This window comes from Narcine bancroftii, chromosome 1, assembly GCF_036971445.1.
Source record: "Narcine bancroftii isolate sNarBan1 chromosome 1, sNarBan1.hap1, whole genome shotgun sequence".
Classification (NCBI taxonomy): domain Eukaryota; kingdom Metazoa; phylum Chordata; class Chondrichthyes; order Torpediniformes; family Narcinidae; genus Narcine; species Narcine bancroftii.
In genome coordinates, this window is record NC_091469.1 from 267432806 (window position 1) to 267458096 (window position 25291).

At 37.9% G+C, this 25291-nt stretch overlaps 1 protein-coding gene and 1 long non-coding RNA gene across 42 annotated transcripts in view; one reads left to right on the forward strand and one right to left on the reverse strand.

The window, feature by feature from the left end:
• sox6 (SRY-box transcription factor 6) overlaps nt 1–25291 on the reverse strand; it is a 676057-nt gene that overhangs the window by 462217 nt on the left and 188549 nt on the right. For 30 of the 41 annotated variants that reach the window (XM_069897942.1, XM_069897852.1, XM_069897905.1 and 27 more), the window contains 2 exons: nt 23157–23189; nt 17295–17357 (listed from right to left, as the gene is read on the reverse strand). In XM_069897942.1, the coding sequence (XP_069754043.1) occupies nt 17295–17338 (44 nt within the window). In that variant the 5' untranslated portion in view covers nt 17339–17357; nt 23157–23189. Of the gene's footprint in view, nt 1–3435; nt 3544–17294; nt 17358–23156; nt 23190–25291 lie in introns of those variants that run through there. The other 11 variants (XM_069898041.1, XM_069898034.1, XM_069898015.1 and 8 more) reach the window with 2 other exon arrangements.
• On the forward strand, nt 13804–23975 carry LOC138743199 (uncharacterized). The gene is made up of 3 exons (XR_011344722.1): nt 13804–13945; nt 16926–17066; nt 23818–23975. It is a non-coding gene; the product is annotated as an uncharacterized lncRNA (long non-coding RNA).

The following is a 25291-nucleotide window of genomic DNA, read 5'->3' on the forward strand; positions in this document are numbered from 1 at the left end:
TGAGTAGATAGTTGTGATGAGGGAAGCTCAAATCTAGGTCCCTCAACTCTGATTCAACTAAGGAAACAAAAAAAAAGCCCAACAGTGCTAATGCTAAAAGGTGAGATTAATTTGAATGCACTTTCTTTGCTATACAGAAACCTTGAGCTAACTAGAGGAACTTAGTGGTTAAGGCAGCATCTATGGGTAGAGATGAACGGTCAACATTTTGGGTCGGGACCCTTTCTCGAGGTAAAGAAGGAAAGGATAGTACCAAATATATTAAGGGAGAAAAAGTGGAGAGGAAAGAGAATTGGGCCAAACGGCCTCCTTCAATTTTGTAAATTTTACATGATTCTTTGAAACCAGATTTAAAAGTGGTATAGATGTAAAAGGCAAATATTAATTATCATTTTCAATCAGCTCTATGAAAGCGCAAGATTTGTCATATCACTTTATCTGTTTTGCTCTACGATGCAGCAGCCTTTACAATCTATCATCAACCTCATGAGCCCATCATCAGCCTTGTTAATTCATCAACAATTTCCTTTGGCAAAGTGGTCAAAATATGCAACCATCGCCACCACAGACCAAAACAAGTGTATATGTGAGATGTCAAGTTTTCCTACACCCTTTCTCTCAATGAGGTAATGTTGACTCACTGAGGTTGCATAGGCAAGGAGGGAAAAAAGCAAATTAGGTGTCAAATCATGTTGCCAATGGCTCCCTGGATCGTGATTTACTGCTACCTGACAGCTTAGCTGTTGTAATATGACTTGCTTCTGCTATCGAAGGCAATCAAATTGTCACCCACTGCAGTGAAAGTGTACAATTTTTGATCAACGCTGTGCAAAAAAAATCAGTAAAATGACAAATGAGACTTAGACTTGAAAGTAAAATCATAATTACAGTTATTTAATTAGTACCCAGCAAACAAGGGTCAGGGAAACTCATGATTACAGTTATTTGATTAAAGCCAAGAAATTTGAAGGCACATGAGCACTGGTAAATGACTTAAAACAAGCACTATCTGTCCTTGATATCTGTTCGATATTTAATTACTATTCTCATGGTTTATTTTAGAATGGTGTTTCATCTTCTTTGGACTTTTCCACGGACAGTTTTTTGCCATATTCCTGCCAATAGTTTGATGGAATCATTTTGCACAAGTGTGGAGTTGGCCCCAAATGCAAACAAGAATTTGCCATTTTAGCCTTGGACATAATTCTTATTATAACATGCCACGCTACTCAGATAACAAAAAGTATTACATCTTGGCTTGTTCGGTTAAATTTTATTTTGCTTAAATTTCTTTTGTTACCAATCTTTCTTTTGACTATTTGCTCAGTAAACTCAGGTGAATAGAAATTAAGAAAATTAGGTTAAGGGAAACAAAATTTTGAAATAACATCGAGTCATATTAAATTCAGTTCTTTATGTTCCTTGCCTATCCAACTGATGATCACCAAGACAGGAAAATTCTTCACTGGATTGCTAATAAAGACATACGCATGAACATGAGGCAATATTGCAGCATTATTCGAAGGTTGCCATCACAGAACATAAAGTGCGACCTGACGAAGCAACAAAGCAACTGCTCATGTGAAATGAGCAATAACAAATGTAGCATTGAAACTGAAATTTTGAGACAAAAAAATTATCTGTAAATGTTTACTTTCTCTCGTACTAACACCATCAAGATTGTGTAGATTATTCCTCGAATCTAAAGTGTTTCATTGCAAATGTTTGACTTACATAGGATACGAGATTGAACATCCAATAGAACAATAACATATAACCCTGTTTATAGTAGATATTTTGCACTGAATATCATCTTAACATTACACCGCCTACATTTAGCTGTTAATTGAAACTTGGTATATCTTGTGTATTCAGAAACGTATGACACATTGGACCACCAATTGATCATCTGAGGATGCTTAAATGATTATTAAAGATATTTATGAGAAATCTTTTGAGATCCTAAAGTTAGGATACGCTTGGCATATTTTATCAAAAATAGCTTTATGAATTACCTATTTTGAACCGATCTTTATAAAAAGAAAAGAAAAACAGTGTTACAGTATGCCAGTACATTGCCAAGCAATATAAAATGAGACCATTAAAACCACCATTATAAAAACAGAAATACAAACAAGTTGAGACAAGCTGAGAATTCATAAGGCTAAGTTAATGTAGGGTCTAAAAATATAATCTTGGTTTGAACTTCTTTTCATGCTGTGGAAAAATGTTGGGTACAATAGCGTGCTGTCAGAGGAACAATGTTTACATTGACAGGGGTTGGAGGGCTGAGCCCAGTGTATGAAAGCACAGGTTGTTCCCTCTCAAGCAAAATTTTCCTGAGTGAAAACCTGTGGCTCACACACAGTTGAGACACAGTCTTTATACAGGCGATGTGTAAAAACAGTCACTTGCCATAGTTTAACTTTCCATGATTTACAGGGTTATTCGATTTTTTTTATGTCTGTCAAAAGATGAGTTTGAACCTCATCTGTAACCCTGTCCAGGGGCCTATTACTGATAAGACAAGCAAGTGTTAGTAATGGTCCATCGGGGAAGCATTTTAAGTGATCGAGTATTAATGGCAATCATTACATAAACCACCCAACACAAATGCCCCCCCAAAAAATCAAGAAATTAGGTTGAAAACTGACATGTTGATTTTAAATCTAATAGTATAGCAAAAATTTCTAGACACGGGAAAATTTATGGGTTCATATCAATGTTACAGCATAAAAAGCGGCAAGATGCAAGAGAATGCAGATGTTGAACTCAGGACAATAACACAATTTGCCGGAGTGGGGAACAAGGAATTGTCAACATTTTGAATCAAAACTCTTCATCAAAATTAGGATGAAAAAAATAATTTTTAAAATGAATAAAAATGTTTATTTTATAATTAAATCTCAGAGTAATCATGAGCAAATATTTGGAAAAGTTTTTTTTTAAACTTCTTGAAATCTGTCATATGAATTTGTTTGGTCCATTTTTATCTCTGCAATAATATGTGATCAGATGGACTCTTGTTACTTAAAACAGAAAAAGGAAATCAGATCTCAAAATAATCTGGCGATAATTGGGTAAGGGATACTAGAGCTTTAAGCACAGCATAGCAGAATGCCTATTAGCGAGGCAGCAGTTACCGTGATATTAAATTACCTGAGAATGAGTTCAACTCAGAATTGATTGCATTCATGAATGTCAGTCATTTCAGAATCAGTAACATCTTTCTATAACACATCAAAATTCTCCATTTATTCTGGAACAGTTTTATAATTTAAACCAATCAATTTTAAGATTTAACATTTAAAATACAAAATTAAACTCTTTGAGCTTTTTTTAAAAAAAAACTTTAAAGTACCAACTGGCTGATTAACCTCGTTGATTGATTAACGAATACACTGAGTAACAACTGAGTAACTATGTTTCACTCACACAGAGCTGTCGATCTTCCACTTTCCTTTTTTACGTTGGCCTATGGTAGCATCCAGGACTTCGCAACTTGACGGCATAACATCTCAGGGTTGTCTTGCCCAACTTACGAATTACTGTAAGGCATTGTCACCATGTTCGAACACTGCTTGAATCAGCTGAAATAAAGACCCCCAAAATCTCTCCTTGTGCTCATTCACAAAAAAAAGTAGAGGGTTAAGTGATTCAAGGCCCTTTTTAATCAAAAAAAAAGCTGGCCTTCCTCCTCACAACATAAAAGAAATAATTGGTCTAAGGGTGAATAAGTGGCAAGCCTTTCGGAAGAGTCAGTACCTAATGTGGCTTCTGCCACTGCTGCCTTAGTTAAGCAAACTTTACAGCCAATCGAGCCATCATCTAATAGCGCCTATTTGCTGAGCAACAGTGGAGCTTTGTGGTTCGCCTCACAGTTGACAGTAAGTTATGAGCCCTTTGTGAGCGCAGGGGAAGGAAAACAGAGATCGGAATTTGGCAGGAAAATATAATACAGAATTCTCCTGTCTATGGAACCTGAATTTTCGTGAAAACAATCCAGCATTGTTGAAAGAAAGAAAAGCAACTTTGACAGATGAAATATAGAGGGGCCCCTTCTAGGAAAACAGTAAACAAAGCACCATTCAGGCCAGGTCCATTCTGTCATTTATAAAGATAGTTTCTTCTGTGTGGTGCGAGTTTACAGCTACCAGCTCAAATTCAACAAATCAAGTGTAAAATCCCCCACAGTTCACATTAAAATGGCCAGCAAGAGAGAGAGAGAAAAAGGCAGACCTAGAAAGACAGAGGGAAAGAGAGAAAGAGAGATAAAAAGAGTAAAGACAGGCATTGCCAAAAGCAGGAGGGAAAAAAAATTACGTCTATTGAAGTGAGGGCACAATTTGTAAAGAGAGACTGTGAAAAACTCTAAAACACGGGCCAAAAATGCTAACAATTGCAAATTAAAATCAGCTAATTTAGCCAGCACCGGAAAGGAGATGGACACTGAAGGTCATTGCCTGCAAATATACAGAAAGGAAGTAAGCATCCGTGGCCATTGTTTGAACACTGAGTCTTATTTTGTGGACTGGAGTTCATCGATTAACCATGAAGTCATTGTTGGCATGAGAAAGCTGGTAACTTGAATTGGTACTACTGCCCTTCAAACATCTGGGATGCTTCCACAGAATGAGCCAATGTTCCTCCACAAACCTTGCATCTTTTTTTAAAAGCAAAAATGGGAGTTTGAACCGGGTTCAAGCACACATGCCGCTGAAAGGAAAAAAAGCCTCACAGCATGCAGCTCAAAGAAAAGCAATTTTGTGCCCTTTTCGTGCACAAATCATAATTAGATTTCTGCTGAGACAAATTGAGAAAATTACCTTGAACACTGCTTGGATTAAGCAGCTCTGTGCTCAAGTCCAAATGGACAATAGTTCATTAGTTACAGCAAAGATTTTTTTTTCTGCATATGCTCAGTTGAAAAAAACTGATCTTAATTTGACTAAAAATAACAAGAGATAGGCATTTGGCCTTACTGCTGTTGTCGCTGGAATTAACTGTCAACACCTTGCAGTGGAAAGATGGGCAGAGAAGATGGGATTTCACTGCTGGAGTCTCCTGTCTTGTTCAAACCAAATGTCGGCTGCTCTTTCACTAACTGGCCAAAGTAGCCTTACATAGTTAAAACCCATGCAGACCACACATTCTATTCTTTGTAGAAAGGAATCTACAATTTATGCAACATACAGTTTCAACAATATGAAGCTAAGTAATAGACATGATAAGCAATTACTGAATAATCTGTTAAGTAGACTGAAGGAGAAAAAAAATTGATGATAATTAATGGAAAATAATCACAGGGAATATGTGTAAGGTTAATTGAAAAAAGCTTTGCGTGAGGAATTCTAAAACTACACGCTTGTTAGGGTGAGCATAGGTGACAGTTCAGCATTCTAGCTTAAATGAAGCTAAGGGTGGCACGGTTGGCGGGGCAAAGCATAACGCCTTTACAAGTGCTGCCAATCAGGACCGGAGTTCCAAACCCATGCTGTCTATAAGGAATTTGGATATTCTCCCCGTGTCTGTATGGATTTTCCCTGGAGGAACCAGTTTCTTCCCACTGCTTGAAACATACCAGGAATGTAGATTAATTGGATGTAAATTGGGCAGCATGGACTTATGACCCTAAATGGCTGGCTACCATGTCGTACAATTACATTATTAAAATTTTTAATTTTTTTTTTAAATTAAGTCAATCAGAGACAAGTCAGGAAAATACCAACCTCTCTGAGATAAGTTATTGAAAATAAAAGGAAAATATTTAAATAACAAGCTGATCAAAATTATGCCAATATAAATGATGGGAGAATAATTATTGCTATGTCTTTATATGGCTGTATTTTCTAGTGTATATATTAGTTGATTTGGAATACTTTATTCCATTGAATCATAAATGTATAAGAAATTAACGTTAATTTCCCATTACTTTAGTTGCATTGTGCCATTGTTATGCTTTTAAGTATTAAGTCAACTTTACTTCGTAAGCAGGGGTAATAAATATCCTGAAAATATGTGAACCCTCCTTATGAGTTGGAGCATAATTTCATTTGGTTATTATCTTGGAATATGTAGTCCATATTCCAAAGGAAAGCTATGCTATTACAATTCTTTGTTGAATTGACCAAATGCTACCACACTTTTTAAAAAATCTTCGTTTAATACAAAATCTTTCCTGAATTAGGATGCAAATTATCAATTCAAACAGCAGTGGAAAATTAAAACAGTTGATTTCACATTATTATAGATAATGACTTGCAGCTCTTTGAATACAATAAATTACAAAGGAATACCATAAATTGCAAGGTGAGCAGCTTTTAAGAAACTTCTTGGTAACTATCAATAACATAGCTTAAAGCTTTTGTCTTCTAGGTTTGAGTGCCAGCCTCTAGGAGAACTGAAGAACCAGGAGAAAGCCATCATATTTAGCCTGCTCCAGCTACAGAACTGTCTATTAACTGGATTTGAAATAATATTGGACCTGTCCCTTCAAAAAATATCAGATCAAGTCAATGGAGATCAACAAGGTTTTTTCTTTCATAGTTCCAGAGCATAGCTTTTCCCATGTTTCATTCTTTATCTTTATGTTTAGATTTTGTTCCCATTTTTGTTTGGGTTTACATGTACATTCTCTTTCTCTTGCAGTTTGATGTACATGTTTGTTATAAATCTTTTAATTATCATTGTGTCTGCAATCAGATATTCAAAGTTACTTCCTTCTGGTAACCTCAGCCTGCTTCCCAATTTGTCCTTCAAGTAGGTTTTCAGTTGGTGGTATGCAAACATTGTACCGTGAGTTATACCATATTTGTTCAAAAGATCATCATTTATTTCCCAAAAAACAATTTTCTATTCTTTTGATCCCTTTTCTCTCCCATTCTCTAAAGGAAAGGTTATCCATTGTGAAGGGGATTAGTTGATTTTGCGTCAATATTAATTTTGGTAGTTGATCATTTGTTTTTTTTTCCTTTCTACATGAATCTTCTTCCAAATGTTGAGCAGATGGTGCAGTACTGGTGAATTCCCACGAGGTTACGCATGATACAATATAATTGGTTACACGGGCTATACACCACACCCCAAAAGTTAAATAAATGGGACCCAACAGTATAAGACAGGTGTTTTCGCTGTAAGAAGGAAACGAGAACAACAATTCATGCAATTTGAGCATGTGAGAAAGTGGATAAATTTTGGAAAGATCTAAATAAAATCACAAAAAGCAACATACCAAAAAATCCAAAGATCTTCCTTCTAAGTAATATAAGAAGTAAAGAACTTGGACTCGATTTGGATGGAGCACAAAAAAAGATTTATTATGATAGCCTTAGCTGTAGCAAAAAAATATATTATGTCAATGTGGAAATTAGAAGATAACCTGAGAATACAGCAATGGTACATAGAAATGAATAAATGTATTCCATTGGAAAAAATAACATATAATTTAAGAAATAACATCACAGTATTCGAACAAATTTTGGAACTGTACATGGAACACAACAGAGAAGTCCTACCGCGGACCTTCACCCCCTAAAATGACAGAAGGAGAAGAAGACAAAATGAACTGACCCAGTATGTAAAAGTAGAAGACACAAATTTCTTGTTTATTTTCATTGTGTGATGACATTGTTTAATGGGTTTAATGTATCATATAGGTTGAACGTTGAGTGGATGGGGAGGGGGGTGAAGGAGGGAGGGAAGGGAGGGGGAAAAAGGGGAGAAAATGACACTGTGTAATTTCAAGAGGGAAATGTTTGTGTGTATTTTGGTCAGTATGGTTCATAGTGTGAAAAATAAATAAAAAATTTAAAAACAAGTTTTTTTTCTTTCCCCCCCCCACCCCCCCCCCCCCCCCACCACAAGCAAGTCCAGTGGTCTCTCACTGTTCAATTTAGAGATATAGAGATGGACTTGCAGAGCCTGTCTCAATCAAACAAGTTGGTGAACTGATGAACTATCAGATTCAATAAATATAAGCAAGGGACACTTCTAGTGAGATTAATGCAAATTCTATGCAATTAAAAACTATTGACATGTTAAAGCTAATTAGTTTGATTGCCTAAATCTACTAAATAACCTACAACTTTGAATCATTTTCACAAGGTACAAGTTCAAACCCGGCTCAAAGATTCTACACTTTAAACAAATTTAAAATGTCCATCCACATTTCTTGAGAAGATATTTCAAAAAAGAGGCTTTTCTTATGATCTGGAAAACCTGAAATTCCCTTTCCATCTCAATAACATCAACCAAAAATTAGAATACTCAATTATATTCAGCAATGACCTTTGCCAAACAGTATAAAATTGATGTTCCGTGCTAAACACTACTTTGTACACTTAAATAGATTAGATATTCAGAGGGGTTTGTTGAAGCACAAGAAAAACAGTGCTCAATCAGTGAGTGTCCATCACAATACAGGTCAGAGACCATAGTCATTTTCATAGCTTTATTGAACCCACATAAACGTATCAATAACTCTTTAATGTATTACCATTGGGAAATTAAATGCGCAATATTTAGAATAACCTATTAAAACAGGAGAAATCTATTAACTCCAATAGATCAATTTTTTCATTAAATACAAACAATTATGGTTTTTAGACTGCAGGCATGTAACAGCACAATTAACAAAATTTGCCATAACGTGGGCAGTCTAAGAAGGAAAGTGCAGGAATTTTTAGTCAATTCCTGCACCGCGATTTATCCTGCAGGATCCCCACTATTTTTCGGGGAAAGCCTGCAGTCTAAATCACACCACAAAACTCATCTCATGAATTCTGCGTCCAGCTGATGACGCCGGCCACGTTGCTCCACGTAAAAGCACCGAGACTAGCGCACACAGGGCCTTAGGGCGTGCAGTGCAAATGACCACAAGGTGAGCAATTTTTTCCGACATTGCTGTCAATAAAACACTACAGTCATTGTATTCTACAAAACTACTTCTGTTTAAGTAATAAGACACCTAATTCTACTGACATCATTTGTTTTAAAGACCTACCATTGATTTTTGTAATCGGTGGGTGGGGGGGGGGGGGGGGCAGAGTGGGGGCAGTGCTAATTTTATGGGTGCCAGAGGTCACCAAAAACAGCGATAAGGAGGTGCCTGGAGTGGCCCCCTGCGGTGCCGGAGTGGTACTCTGGTGAGCTCTGGCAACACTGCAGCCCTGGTTATAATCCCACTTAAAACTGTTAAAATAAAGGCACCTCTTTTTTCTCCTGATTTTCTTCAGTGCTACCTGTTATCCTTTGCATGTTAGCCTTTTGTACAGTGTACAATTTAATACATACAAATGTTTCTTAATGCTTGCCAGTTTGAATCCAATTGCTTTGCACATGATGTAAAATTTGGCATTTTTCAACGATGATTTGATTTGTTTCAGTGTCTCACAAAACTGGCCCTCGCCATTCTTGAGAGTATGGAAATACATGGGGAATTCTTACAGGGCAGCCAAAAAATCAAAGCCATGATTCTTAAAGCCATGCCTTTTCACACATACTCCAATGGTTCTGCAATATAATAAATTTTTTAAAAAACAGATGCACCTTTCACAATTGGAATTATAGTAATCAAGAAAATGAATGTTGAATATAACAAACATCAACGTTATCTTAATTCAAGGCCCTAAAGAAAATATGCAATACAATATTCAAAGCTTTTTTTTAAACAGAAAAATATGGTTGCACCTTTGGAGTTTTCAACAGATGAATTTTTTTTTAAATAACAGGTCATTTCCTTTCTCAAATTACATTTTACTTCTGAAATTTTCATGAGTATCTGAAAACTTAAAAGAGATTTTAGGTGGTACATCATTTTCTTTTTACATGTTTGCATTATGATACAGAAGTTTTACTTTGTAAGGTTAACGTGCTTTTGAATTAGTTACCTTTAGCTATACATCGACCTCTCATCCAAATTTTAACCAGATGCTTCAAAATAACATTTGAAAATCAGGTGTACGTTATTGTTTATGGCTTGAAAAAGAGACGTTACAATGTCTGAATATCCTTTGTAATTTTGGAATTAGAATGACACTGAAAGTTTAGGATTTTTTTAAAAAAAGCTTACGTTATACATCAATGTTCAATTTGTAGCTGTAACCAAAAGGAAGCAAAATTGTTTCTTATTGTAAACACATACAAGTGAATCTGTTTCTAAACCTGAATACCTGTGATCAGCTGTAATACAGGTTGTATCAGCAGAGTGCATTAGTCCCTTGTCTCTCTATGCTTTTCTCTTTTTCTCTCTATCTGGCCAAAGCATGCTTAAATAACAAGTGTAAACAGTGAAAGGCAAATAGCTTGTCAAGGCCGAGCAAATATTTGGAAAGCAAGAGGGATTCTGTTTCTATCTCCTGATCAGCCTCCTCTTTAGCTTTTATTATGAAGGTTTTCCAGAACACCATGGCAGCTGTGCCTTTCACAGCCTAGGGAATGTGCAACCAATCTACAAACAATAGTGAGGAGCTAATGAAGGTGGCCTTTTGCAATCCATCAGTTGAGAGGTAAAAGAAGTAAAAGGGCAGCACGGTTGGCGTGGCGGTTAGCACCACGCCTTTACAGCGCCAGCAATCGGGACCGGACCAGGGCTTGAATCCCCTACTGTCTGTAAGGAGTTTGTCCATTTTCCCAATGTCTGCGTGGGTTTCACCGGGGGCTCCGGTTTCCTATCACCATACAAAAGCATACCAGGGGTGTAGATTAATGGGGTGTAAATTGGGAAGCAAGGACTTGTGGGCCAGAATGGCCTGCTACCGTGAAGCATGTCTAATTTTTTTTTTAATTTTTAAAAAAACAAAAGATGATCATAAAACAATGTAACAAATTTGAACCTCACTCAAAGCTGTACAAAAAAAAAGCACAGAAAGAGAGATCATCTATTAAAATAATGCTCATTAATCCCTTAATTGGATTCAGAAGCAGACGTCGATAAAGAAGCAAAAAGCTTGCATGGTAGATTTTCCTTATCAAGTTTGCACTTTGCACTATTTAACTTTGGCATTATAACCACACAAATTGAAAGAATAAAACTTTAATTAGTTTAAAAGGCATGGCTTAATTCAATAAAGATTTAAAATAACTATTTCATTATTGACTGAGTGTTAATTCTCATGATGGGAATGCACTAATACATTGTTTGGTATTGTGCTGAACCAGACAAGATGGGAATGTCTCAAAAAAGCCATTCAAAATTATCCTAGGTCTAGATTGGTTTACTTATCTGAGGTGGGATTGCAGTTGATTACACCAGTAATACAAGAACATAAACTGATCATGTGCAGGCAAATGGGATTCATTTAGCTTGCCATCTGAGTAGGCACAGACATTAAGGGCCAAAGGGCCTGTTTGTATCCTGTACTTATGTTTTATATTCCATATGTTATGTAAGAATTCGGAACAGAAATATGCCATTTGACCTGACCACGTTGGTCCTGCATTCAGCATCATTCTTTGACCTGCAGTATCATTTTTTTCAGCCCAATCACCACACACCTTGATTCCATTAATGCTCAGAAATCTATCAACCATTGTTTTGAATGCAGTCAATAACTAAGCCCCCACTGCCATCGTACTAGAGAATTCAAAAGATTCATCAAACTCATAGTAAATCAGGAAGGAAGGGAAGAAAGATAGTGAAGCAAAGAGAAACAGCAATCATGTTTCTCTACCCAACAATTCCTTCTGAAGATTTGATGACTTGATTGCCAAGCAAGCTTGAATTTGCAAGAACTGGAATTTCATTGAATTACAGTCAAACGTGTGGAGGAATAACTTACTTTGCGCACATCCAGGTAAAGAATGTTAATGCTAAGATATGGAATTCAGACATCCATTATCAGAATCAGCTATTCCGAGGGAGACATACAAGTTGTCAATAAATTCTTTCACTCAGTCTTAAGTAGTTTACTTGTGTAATGGATCTGTGTTAATAGTAATATTTTGGTTAAGGTTAAGCTAATATTTCTTATAAATATGTCTTAAGTAATGTAGTAGGTTTGGAACAGGGTAACACACACACCCATACAATACATTCAGAAGCGCTGTAACCTTTTGGAGTCGTGACGTCTACAAACCAGCGATATGAAGATCACATGATTTCCAAGAAACTGTTGTTAACAGCTATTAAAGATTCCAGTAAATGGTCACATGATTTCAAAGAATTGGAACTGTCGTCATTGATGATGTAAATGTCACATGATTTGGAGAAATAGATTGTCAAATTCAGACAATTTGAATCTGAAGATGGCAGAAGTTTAGAAGTCAAGACCCTGTGGCACACACAGGAGTAAAAGAGTAATCTCAAGAACGGGAGGTAGATACTGGTCTATACTATATCACAGTAGCTGAAACACTGGTATTAGACCTTTGTGAAGCAAGGGATTGAATTATAGTAGCTGAAATAGGAGATGGGGATACCCTGTGGGACACACTGGTGTTAGACCTATGAAAACAAAAGGATGAATTACAGTAACTGGAATAGGTGCTAGTGTGTGATACTCCTAACAAAAGGGGAATACAGAAAACAAAGTGGATTTCAAAAGGAAGACCACTTCCGACTTCTCTTTTAAGAAATCAAAGAGTGCATCCTCATTTTGGTAAAAGACTCCAGAACTCTTAAGAAGCTAAGAGGGAGTTGAAGATCACCAGTGTGAGTTTAAAAAGAAATCTCTTCCTGGGAAAATAGCTCAATAAGATTAGTGAGCTTGAACAGTCTAAGGACTGAATCAAAGTTAACAAACATTTCATTACTTCTTTAAGCAAATTAAAAGAACAATGCTTCGTAATCACTTCTGAACTACAATCTAACAGACCTTCAAGTTCATCAAGACTTTAAAATACTGGACCCTAAAACTGACTTTTCAGAATTGATTTCTAAACTGCAATGGTTTGAAATTTGATCATCAACACATTTATATAATTACATTCACGCTTAGTGGGGTTAATTTTAGAGTTAAGTAAGAATTGTTATGTGATTAATTGTTTAATAAAAACTATTATTTTGAATTTACCACTGTCTGGTGAATTTTCCATTGCTATTCCTGTATTAGTACAGTGAAACCTCATGAGAATGCGATTCATTAATCCACAAAATCGCAAAATCTGTGGACCCCCAAACTGCTAAGGGGCAGGCTGATGACAAACAGCCGGCGACCCAACTCCCCACGCCTGACAGCCCCCTCCCCGCTGCCCCTGCCCCCCTGCCCAAGACTTCGGGGCAGGAGTAGCCCTGATGTCCCTTGGTGGCCACCCCTGCCCCGAGATCCCGCACTGGCCGCCCCTGCCCCAACGTCCCGTGACGGCCACCCCTGCATCTGTTCTGCTACTCAGCTGTAACGCAGTATGAAATCTTGGACCCAACTATCGCGTTCTAACGAGGTTTTACTGTATCATCGAGGGTTGGTTAGTTTGTAACATTTAAAGATACCTTCTAGTTGACCTAGGCACTAGGTATCTTTACAGACATGAGAAAACAATTGAATTTAATTTAGACATTTGAACAACAATTTATATAATTCAGTATGTATCATCTCAATATGTGAAAATTTATCAGACATATCAATATAAAGTAAATACACAGACACAACTATAAAGGCCATTTGATACAAGGCAACTTTCAATTTATACTAAGTTTGTTATGCATTTTCATTTGAAGTAATTATACCATTTAAATAATGTAATGCCTACAGTACTAAATTCACCCTCAAAAAAAAATTACTGGTAATAGGTTAAAGAATGATTGTGATATCAACAATGGTTTCAACTGTTAACCATTAAATTATAACATTTAACTTAAGTTGTGGTTACCATTTAATCATAGATAAAAAAAAAGGAAAGGGTACCCCCATCAGAGATATTCCCATATGTCATGTTGCAACCCACTACTAATCTCCTTATTTCAAAGACTGCCTCTAATTTTCAACTGTTCTTCACCAAGAATCATGTGGTAAGTCCTGTAACTTTGCATCCTACTGTTCCCCTCAAGTATCATCTACTTTATCATCTCATTGCACATCTGCATGCACATGCTTTATTATTCGCCATCTGTATCTATCTTCTCAATATTTGCAGCATTTTCACTATTTCCTCTGGATAATATTGTGCATATTATGCTGCTTCCACATATGGGCAGTATATATCTGTTTTCCCTAAACCCTGTTCTTCATCACGCACCTCCCATTTGTTTCATTATTCTCAAATAGGGATGGTCAATTTCATCCAGGACACTGCAAATAATTGACTATTTTGTTTCTCTGATTAAACAAGTGAGCAAAATTATGTAGTTAGGATTGAACCCAAAACTCATCAATTCTAGATCTTTAGAAAAACAAATCAAATTATTGGTCAGAGAGTTTAAGCAGAGAAGCATTGGAATTTGAACGTTCATGCATACAAATGACCAGAAGTGAGTGCATGAGTATAAAAATGTAATTCAAGAAGATATTAAAGCATTTTCCCTTTACATAAAGGAATTTACAAAAGTGAGAAAGTAATGTTTCAGATATACAGTGCCTTGATCAGATCCCATCTGGGGCACATCAATCAAAAATGGAGATGGAACCTTGGGTGGAGATCTGAAATCAAACAAAGTCTGCAGACGTTCTGATTGCAGTTCAATACACAAAAGTGCTAGAGAAACTCAGTAAATTATGCTGCATTCATTATTTAGCAAAGGTATGTAATTAGCATTTTGAGCCTGAGCCTTTCAACAAGGTTTGAGCAAAAAGCAGGTGGGAAACAGTAGAAGACAGGGCAGGGGAAGGAGCATAGGCCCACAGGCAAGATATCATAGGATGATATGGGTGAGAGGGCAGAAGAGAAAAAAAATCTGAGAAGTGAAAGGAGAAAGGGATAGCTCTCTGAATAGAGAGGGAAGGGGGTGTGGAGCTGGTGGAAAATAGAACAATAGGAAAAAAGAGAGAGATGGGGAGGGCCTAAAGGAAACCAGAGAAGTCAGTGTTAATGCCATCTGGTTGGTAAGTGTTTGCCAGTACATGATGCCATGGGTGTGGGGCGCAGAATTGAAATGGTTGGCCACTGGGAGGTCCCTGCTATTGCAGCGGTCAGAATGAAGGTGCTCAATTAAACAATCTCCCAGTATGCATCCAGTCAGTTAAATGTAGAGGAGTCTGCAATAGGAGGACTGGATGCAGTACATGCCAATTCACATGTGGTGTTGTTTTGCTTAGAAAGATTGTTTGGGGCCCCGAATCATGATTAAGGAGGTGGTGTGGGCACAAGTGTAGCACTTCCTGCAGTCACAGGGGTTTGTAACAAGAGGGCAATTAGGGAGAAGGGATGAGTGGACAAGGGAGTCACTGAGGGAGCCATCCCTGCAGAAGTCGGAGAGGGGAAGATGTGTCTGGTGATGAGATTCTGGAGGATCATATGTTGTATGCAAGGCTGGTGAGATAGTGGGTGAGGCCAAGGGTAAAGGTTCTATTATTGACACGTAATATTACATTTAGAATGTAATATACATGAAATTCTTTAACATTTGCCTACCATAAGGCAGACAGAGTCACCATTTTGTCCAGCACCCTTCACAGAAACCTACAGCATCTGATGTTCCTAGGCAGTCTCCCCTCCAAGTATTGACCAGTCCTGAGCCTGCTTACCTTCTGGGTTCAAACAATCTCAGGCATATTCAGGCTATTTGGTGGGGAATCCTGTCCTTGTTACATCTAGAGGAGATGCGGGTAAGGCTGAGTTGATTGATGGTGGTGGAGGAGAAGCCACTTTTTTTTTTGAAGGAGAACATCTTGAATGATCTGGAATGAACAACCTCATCGTAGGAACAGATGGAGATGGAGGAATTGTGAAAGATGAATGGAATCCTTCCAGGGGACAGATTGTGAAGAGATCTAGTGAAAGTAAATGTGGGAGTTGTGGGATTGTAGAAAATGCCGATAGAGAGGTTGTTTGCCCTGAGAGAGAGAGAGAGAGAGAGAGAGAGAGAAGAGAGAGAGAGAGAGAGAGAGAGAGAGAGAGAGAGAGAGAGAGAGAGAGAGAGAGAGAGAGAGAGAGAAGAGTGCTGCTTGAAATGGACCAAGTGGATTTGAGGTCAGGGTAAAAGTTAGCAACAAAGTGGATAAAATTGACAAGCTCATCCTGGGTGCATGAGGCAGCACCCATGTAATCATCAATGTGACAGAGGAAGAGTCAAATAGCCTTTCCTCCTGTCATAATCCTATCACAATGATACATCAGAATGGGTCCAGAACAAATAAGATTACATTCAGTGCACTGCTCGAGCCTGTATTCCATGTTGAGAGCATAGGTGTGATCCACATCTGTATTTAAATAACAAAGGAATTTGTTCAGGTAATACAAAGGATTTGCTTTCTTTGAGGCAGAGTTGATGGCTTGTAGAACATTGTGGTGTTGGAGGATATGGCAGGATATAGTGACAATTAAAGAAACTTAAAATTAAAGCTGGAGCATGCAAGAGTAAGATCAGAAAATCCATCTGTGGTGGGTAGAGCCAAAAGCATCCCATAGTCACAAATCAGGGTACTGAACTCTGCTTCTAACAGTAATTCAATTAAACTCAATGGACAACATTTAAGTCTTGGTCTCTCATGTTAACACACTGATAACATTCTAGTCTACTCAAATTCATGTCAAGTATTCTGGACTATTTTAAAGCAGATAATACATTTCCTTTGATAAATCAGAGTTAGTTGCTTTTCCCATAAACAGCTAGAATGATTTCACATTCACCAATCATCTTGATTGCAAATGTTAAGGAGTTACCATTAAAAGGGATGATAGTTAACATTGCTACTGCTCTTCAGAAATCATCAATGATATATATGTTTTAAAATCATGACTGTGGGTGACAATAAAAAAAAGACATAGAATTGATATTGAAATGGTTAATTGCCTAGCATCTCTAAAGTCACAGTTGTTTTTGCAACATGCAGTCGATATCAACTCAAGAAGACGAGAAAAAGAAACCAGCACGTGATGTTCTGATAGCAGTTGCTGGTGTTCACAATGCCCTTTGCTGTATAATTCCTTTCTTTCACATCTGTTGGACCTAGGAAGTTGTCTGGGTTTAAAAGGTAATGGTACAAAATGTACAGTCTGCTCTTTAATGACCTACCTAAGTACATCATTTGAGTGCTATTTAAAAGCTAAGAAAATTAACAGCAACATAGCAATATTCAGAATCTAATTTCAGTAAGATATTTTGTAAACATCAACTATCTATTTTATATTTTTTTAAATTATGTGTTGAGGTTAAGGAGTCTCTAAATTGAGCACAAATCATGAAAAGCAATTTCACTAACCTGAGTGAAATACAAGTGTTGGTGTCCAAAGGCCCATTCCTCATTTCAGGGGGAAGGGGAGGCCTTTGGAGAAGAGAAAATCCATACATGTCATGGTTTTCTAAACAACGGTTGGCCCTTAAGCCAGATAGACTTTCATTATATAATGTTGTGCTGCATGTTAAGACTTAGATTATAGAAATGCCATCACTTCTCAGGAAACAAAAGTTAATAAAGTTATTTAAAGTTTTCAATCCTCTTTCCCAGTGAAGGACATTAGTGTAGGATACTGTCACATGCAGCAGCTGTTTATTATATTGCCAATGCAGAAGTCATTTGGATTTTACAGAGAACCATTGTATTTTCGCCACACACCAGTTTATTCCAGGGCAGCTTGCAGCTGGCGAGGAGAATGAAGAACTGAGCAACAGTTATATGTTAGCAGCAGGCAAAGGAGCCAGCTCTCATAAAAGCAAGAGCCATTTCAGTATCTCAGAACCCCTTTCAAAAATTTAAGTTTTCACTCTCAATCTGTGTAAAATTAACAAAGCAAAGTTCCTATACAATGCTTTAAAAGACATTTCAATGATTCTCGTCTTGTAAAAATGATATACAGCGATATCACCACATTTTATACTCTTGCCAGCATTACGGTATGATCATTTATTAATTTCAAAATGTCATTGCATTCAACACCTTTCTTCTTTTCCACTACAGATTGCTTTTTTTTTGTTATTTCTTAATTCACTATTGTGTTCATTCTTGCCATTATTTGTTTAGGATCAAACCAGATTTGACAACACATGAATGTCACTTGTGGCCCTTGTAGAATTAAACACTTAAACACACAACAAAACACATTATTGACATATTGTTAGTTGTACCTGGCAGACCTGCAGCCACATAACAAATGGATAGATACAAGAACACTTTGCTCTAATCAAACCACAGCAAAATCATACAGATTCAACTCCTTGCTCCTATTCTTATTAATACATAGCAAAACAGTAAATATCAAAGTCTCAGCTTAGATTTCAGAAGTCAACTGTGTATCATCTGGTAGCAGTTCCTAACACAAGGTCAGGGGGGCATAGACTCAAATCCCACTCTATGTATGCGAGTATAAACATATCAGATGGCATCACGCTGCAGTAATGAGGAAGTTTTATTTTGTTGGATGTACTTTTAAATGATAACTCTTAACCTGAGTTATCATCTATTTATTTGGGTGCAGATGAAAGATACGTGGCATTGTTTCAAAGGGATTATCCCTGGTGACCTGGTCAATATTAATTGTACAAATTATATTTTCAAAACATATAATCTGGTCATTGTTACATCGCCACTTGAGCGTGCAAATCAGTGAATGCACTTTGTAAAATATTATGACAGTGGGCAATATTTCAGAAGCATCTCATTTGCTGTTGTGCTAGAAAAAGGACATGAAGTCCAGTATAAATCCTTTTACCATTTCCCACTTAACCTCCCAATTAATGGCAACAATTTGAATGAGTAATTTCAGTAAAGTCATGGTCCAATTGTTATTTTTAAATGTCACCCTTTTTGACCTATCAACTGACAAAATAACCTCAGTTCTTTTCAGCATTCCAGTCATCCTATGGATACATGGATCTTAAGACATGAAATAACATCAATGTTTTTTTTTGCTTTCTTTTGGTGGCTTGCCACAACATCATGGGCTGAAGGGCCTGTACTGTGCTGTTGTAGTGAAATATCCTCCTTCTTTAATAAATGTGGATTTCCCCCAAATATCCTGGATAAAATCCTAACCCGCACTTTCTTTATTTCTCATACGACAATTCTCACCCCACCTACCCTGGGAAGAACAAGGACAGAGTCTCTTTGGTACTCACTTCTTACCATACCCACCTCCACATCCGACACACCAACCTCCGACACATGCCAATTTCAGCATGACCCACCCCCAGCTCCACCTAGCCCTTCCAAACCCCATTCAGTTTTTGCAATGACAGCCTTTGCAGACTCCCTAGTCCACTCAACCATCCACTCTTCCGTCTGCTGAGGCATCTCCAGTTGTAGTGGCAAAAAGTGCAAAACGTCTCTACATCTCTTCCTTCATCTTCATCCAGGACCACAAACAGACCTATCAGGTGATGTAGTGGTTTAAGTGCACATGATCCAACCTAACCTACTACATCTGCTCCACTGGGTGTGGCCTCCGCTGCATCGTTGAGACAAAACACATATTGGGTGTCCACTTCACTGTGCACCTAGGAACACCAGGTGCTGGAGGTTTCTGTGACAAAGTGGCAACTCTCTGACTGCCTTACAGTAGACAAAAGTTAAAGAATTTCATGTATGTTACATTCTGAATGTAGTATTACATGACAATAATGGAAACTTTACCTTTGCACCTCCCAAGTGCTAACTTTTTTAATTCCCTTGATCATCCCCACACAGACATGCCTGTGCTCAGCCAAATCCATTGCCAGGATTAGACCAAATATAAACTTGAGGAAAATATCATACTCCTCCTGAACAGCGTCAAAACCCAATGACACAAATTTAAAATTAGACTTACAGCACAGCAACAGACCCTTCCAGCCCATGAGGCCATGCCACCCAAATGCATCAATCAATCTACAAACCCAATACAATCTGAAGGCTGAGAGGAAACTGAAGCAGATGAGGGAAACCCTCATACACAGAGAGAACGTACAAACTCCTTACAGACATTGCTGGATTCAAACCTGGGTCGCTGCACTTAAAGACATTGCACTGACTGTTACGCAAACCATGCCACCATTTTTTTTTCAGTTTTAGGTAACCCCCATCTCTAAATGATTCCATTGTTTCTATTTCTTCTTTACTTATTCCCCACTCAGTGGTATCTCCCTCTACCCATCCCTGCATTTCTCCATCCTTCTGTCCAATACCCAACCACATTTTAGCCCGTCCCCAACTTCTTCTCCTCTCCCCCTTTTTTTTTCCCTGCTTTACACACCTGACGTTATCCCTTTCTACTTTAGTCTTGATAAAGAGTCGTGGATGATGCCAGCTTCTTGTTGCCTGCTCAAGATCAGGGTGCCATGATTAGCGCGGCAGTTAACGCAATGCTATTACAGCACTAGTGATGAGGACCGGCGTTCAAATCCCATGCTATCTGCAAGGTGTTCACATGTTCTCCCCGTGTCGGTGTGGGTTTTCCCCCGGGGGTTCTGGTTTCCTCCCACTGTACAAAACCTACCAAGAGTTGCAAGTTAGTTGAGTATAATTGGGTGGCACGGGCTCATGGGCTGAAAGGACCTGTTTACCATGTTTAAATTTAAAAATAAATGTTTAAAAAATTAAATTTTAAAAAATTCCAGCATCTGCAGGTTTTGTATTTCTCATAGACCCAGAAATGAAGACTCCTGATGTTTAACCACCCAGACTACATATGTTGCATATTGTATATATAATCCCACAGTAACCACTGGAGATTTTGGAATTTCATTAACTTTGTCAGGTGTGCAATAATAGCATTACTGGAAAAAGTAAAATTCATTTCACTTTCTCTATCAGATCCCTGGTTGCATTACTGAGGTTAACACAGACATTTGTGTGTATTTCACTATTACCCTGATGAATAAACAGAATCCATTTTACATCCATTCAATCCTTCAACAACAACCTAACGACTTTGAATGTCAAAAGTACATCTCCCAAGTGAAAGGCAATTGGGGTGAAAATGCAAAAGGAGAAATGACTTGTGCTTTTAAACCACCCACTGTAAATTCAGGACATTTCACCCTAATCTACAGCAAATTAATCCTTTTGGGGAGTAGACAGTTTTATAATGCTTGGCAGCTAAATTGTCTACAGCAATCTTATAAAACAATACAAAAATGACCAGATTATTTGTTTTAATAATAGGGGTTTTAGACTGCAGGCATGTAACGGCACAATAAATGAATTTTGCCGCTACACGGGCTGTCTAAAAAAGAATGTGCAGGACCCCTACAACTTTTTGGAGGAAGTCTACAGTGTAAATCGTACTGGAAAAATTCATTGTCGTTCATTCACTCAACTGCCCGTCCAACCACCACCCGTCTCCCCCCCCCACCCCCCCAACCCCCACCCCAGGACTGTTGCACTCAGGTACTTGCAGTCTAAAAAGGTACCCAGTGTGAATGACCACACAGGCAGTAATTATGTTAATTTTTTCAGCAATTTTCCCGGCATTGCAGTAAAAAAAAATCATTGTTTACTGAGGAATAAATATTAGCCAGAATACTTGGGTTATAGTCCCTCTGATCTTTAAATTAGTGCCAATAGCAGTATTAGTTTAACATCCATCCTTAATACAAAGCTCCCTCAAATGTGCATTGGATATTGGAGTAGCTTTCTTTAGTTGAAGTGTTTGTATTCACAGTTAATCCTGAAACCTTCTGACATAGAAGAATGCTTCCAATTGTCACAGCTACAATAAACAAACATGCTGGAGAAACTCAGCAGGCCACGCAGCATCCAGATGAAATAAAGGGCAACCAACGTTTCGGGCCTGGGCCCTGACCTGCATGGCCTGCCAAGTTCCTCCAACACTTTTGTTATTGGACTCAACCCCAGCATCTGCATACTTTCTTGTTTAACTCAATTGTCAATGCTGACTCCTTAAAAGTGGGCAAGAAATGATCTCTTAAGTGACATGCAGGGGATGCTGATGTTTCTCCAGGGCATCCTGCGCTGGTCTCTTTTGGATTTGACTCATCACCTTTCCCTTGACCTCATTTATCTTCCTGCAGAGTGCCATTGCCCATCTCACCAATAGAGTTTCACTGGAGGTCTCATTTGCTCCAGTTCAACGTCAGCAAGAAGAAGGAAAATACAGCAAAGGAATGGCTAACAATGTCAAGCACTTGAGGAGATATCCAGGAGGGGGCTGACTGAGAACTGAGAGTACAGATCTTAGAGACAAAAAGATGCAACCACACCCCCCCACCCCCCCCCCACACACACACACACACACACACACACACACACACACACACACACACACACACACACACACACACACACACACACACACACACACACACACACACACACACACACACACACACACACACACACACACACACACCAGTGCTTTCTTCCCCAACAGTATCCGAGGAGATAGAGCAATAATTCTGAATTCCTGCACAACCCTCGAAGTTTTGACTCCTTCCAAGCTTGACTTTAATCACTGAACAGTCTTCTGCTAAAATCACCTGCATAAAGTTATAGATAATTTTCTTTTTTTTTGCTGGAAGGTGTTGATAAGATTGAATGAGATAAACTGGACTTGGAAGGGGTAATAAAAAAAAGCCACAAAAGCATGTTAAAAATAGGCTCCTTTAACCTTTTGGAAGAGAGATTTGAAAGCCGTTTTGGATGAATCCACCTGGTAAAGCTGTGATATTTGTTTCCTTATGAGTTAGCACCTTTCATTTAGCCAATAATCACAGAGGACAAAGTATTGTTGTAAAAGGCAGTGACCTTTAGTGTCCATGGAGTCTGCCATGACCTTTCATCTCTGTTATCCCCAGAGATCTCCTCTAACAGCTTTAAAACTCCATCCTGCTAGGCTGAATTCCAGTTCATCATAAAGCACTTTCCTCTCAAAACAAAACCAATTTCTGCACCAAGGTGGGAGAGAAACACAGTGCATTGTTCTGTGTAGATGGAAAGTGGGAGTTACCACAGCAACTAGCCTAATCCCCTCTTTTTACCACCTTTTTACCAGCCAATCATATACGCTACCTTTTAAATTATGTGCTTGAATACCAGTGGTCTATCTGGATGCTTTAATTAGCTGCAATTTTTTTTGTGCCACACATACAACATGATGGGCTAATCTAAATTTGCAAAATAATGACGTACCTCCACAAAATATTCCTCCTCCCGAGGCCCAGTCTAAAGAAAGAGAGAAAAAACAATAATGAGACCATTATTAAAAGAGGGCATTAAAATGCTGGTCTACCATTAAACACAGAACATAATTGTTCTGGCCTTGTCCACACAATCAACAACCTATTGTTTAAGAGTTGAAAAAAATAAACGACTGGAGAATGGGTACCATAATGATAAGTCTGTACTGCCATACATGCACCATCCAAAACTGTCCAGAGGGGCTATTACAGAATCTCTTGACAGTCACTTTTTTGTCAGAAAAGGTAATTTAAACAGCAGTGCCTGGGAGCTGCTAAAACAAGCCTTTGTTTGCTGCTTTATAATTGTTCAGGAGCAACTAATAAAGGAGAATAAAAGTAAAACCAGGGAAAGGGAGACAGAGAAAGAAGGGGGCGAGTGGCAAGATATTTTTGCATCATGATATTTTCAATAGGATATGCAGCATATTCCCACCATTGATGGCACTCGTTTTAATACACAGGTCCAGAGCCACAAGAACAGGAAACATTTGAGAATTTTGAGGCTTTGTGACGTGTTGTTGGACCTCCTCATCTAACTAAATACACAAGCTCTATTACCTTCCTTCCTTTTAGCCAAGGGAATTTAAATTTCTATTCTGCTTTTATTGAAGAGAGAAAAAATAGAAGACCATGGATAGATGCTTGAGAACCATGCCCCAGAACCATGAATTACTGTTTATGATGCTAAGATAGGGGCAAAAAGACAGGGGTCCAGTGAGGGAATGAAGAAACGAAGGATAGAGGCAAAAATTATTAAATGGATCTCTCATTATCATGAACCACAACATGCTTCATTTATTTTAATCTGGTTGAGCAAAATTAACTAAGATTCTGACTTTTATACACTTTCCATTTTTTTAAAAACTTCAAATAATGTCAGATATCTTGTGGAAATCAGAGAGGTATAAAATCTCTTACCGAGATTTATTCAGTATTTACCTGAGAAAGATATCCTGTCTTAATTATTTTACGCCACATCTCTAAATATGACAGCTGTGATGTTTGCATTTACCCAGATTAATAAAAAAATGAATATTCCAATTATTTGCCTCTGTACTTAATTACAATAAATAAGAAATTAGGTTTTTACATTTGAAGTACCTCTCAAGTACATGCAATAGCAATGCTCACTTTTAAAAGAGTATCCCATCTGCCACTTCCCCTAACTATTGCCCAATCTCAATGGTGTGATACATTTTCATGGGGCCTCACTAGCTTCACATAATTTTATAGTGGATGCCTTTCGCAGAAAAAACAGCTGTCAATTCTTTCTCCAAAACAGCACCTGTATAGTTTTCCTGGACAGGTCAATGGCTAATGACCAAGTAGAAATATTAGCCGGTTTTCTCTTTCCATCACTTGTGTTTCTAAGAGACTGTTCCACCATCGCTGCCCCTTGTAATTACATCTCCAATGCAGAAAACTCAAATGCAGGATAACTAAACCTATAGAAACAGCATGCAATTTTTTGATGCGCTCATCTGTAATAAAACCCTATCTCCTGTGTGGTTTTCCTCTGCGTTCTCCGGTTTCCTCCCATGTTCCAAACACGAATGGGTTTGGTCACATAGGATGGACAGCACAGGTTCTTGGATTGAAAGAGCCTGTTACCATGCTGTACCTTTAAATTTAAATTAAAGTGTATTCCAAATACATATCTATTCTTCCCCCCCTCGGAGAATATTTGATAAATGGAAAGAAAACCACCAGTTCTGGAAATGTTCACTTAAAATGTATGCAAAATGCTCAAACAGCATTTTCATTTCCTTCCATTTGAAGATGTTGTGCAGATTAGCACCATGAGATCTGCTTTATTGATAAAATATTTAACAAGTTGTTTCAGTTTTCCTCAAGAAATGGAGGTGAAACATTGGAATACCTGGCCAGCAGCCTAACAAAGGCAAGATTGCCCCATTTCATTGTCTCCTTTCAATGACCAAAATTCCTTTCAAAACATTTTTTATATGCTACCCTACTTCTTTTATGTGAACACAAAGGACCTGAAAGTCTGTCCTAGTTCAACGATGAAGAGTCAGAAAGCCAAAAAGAGTTTATCTTGGAACTTTTCTTTTAAGCTTGTAGTTA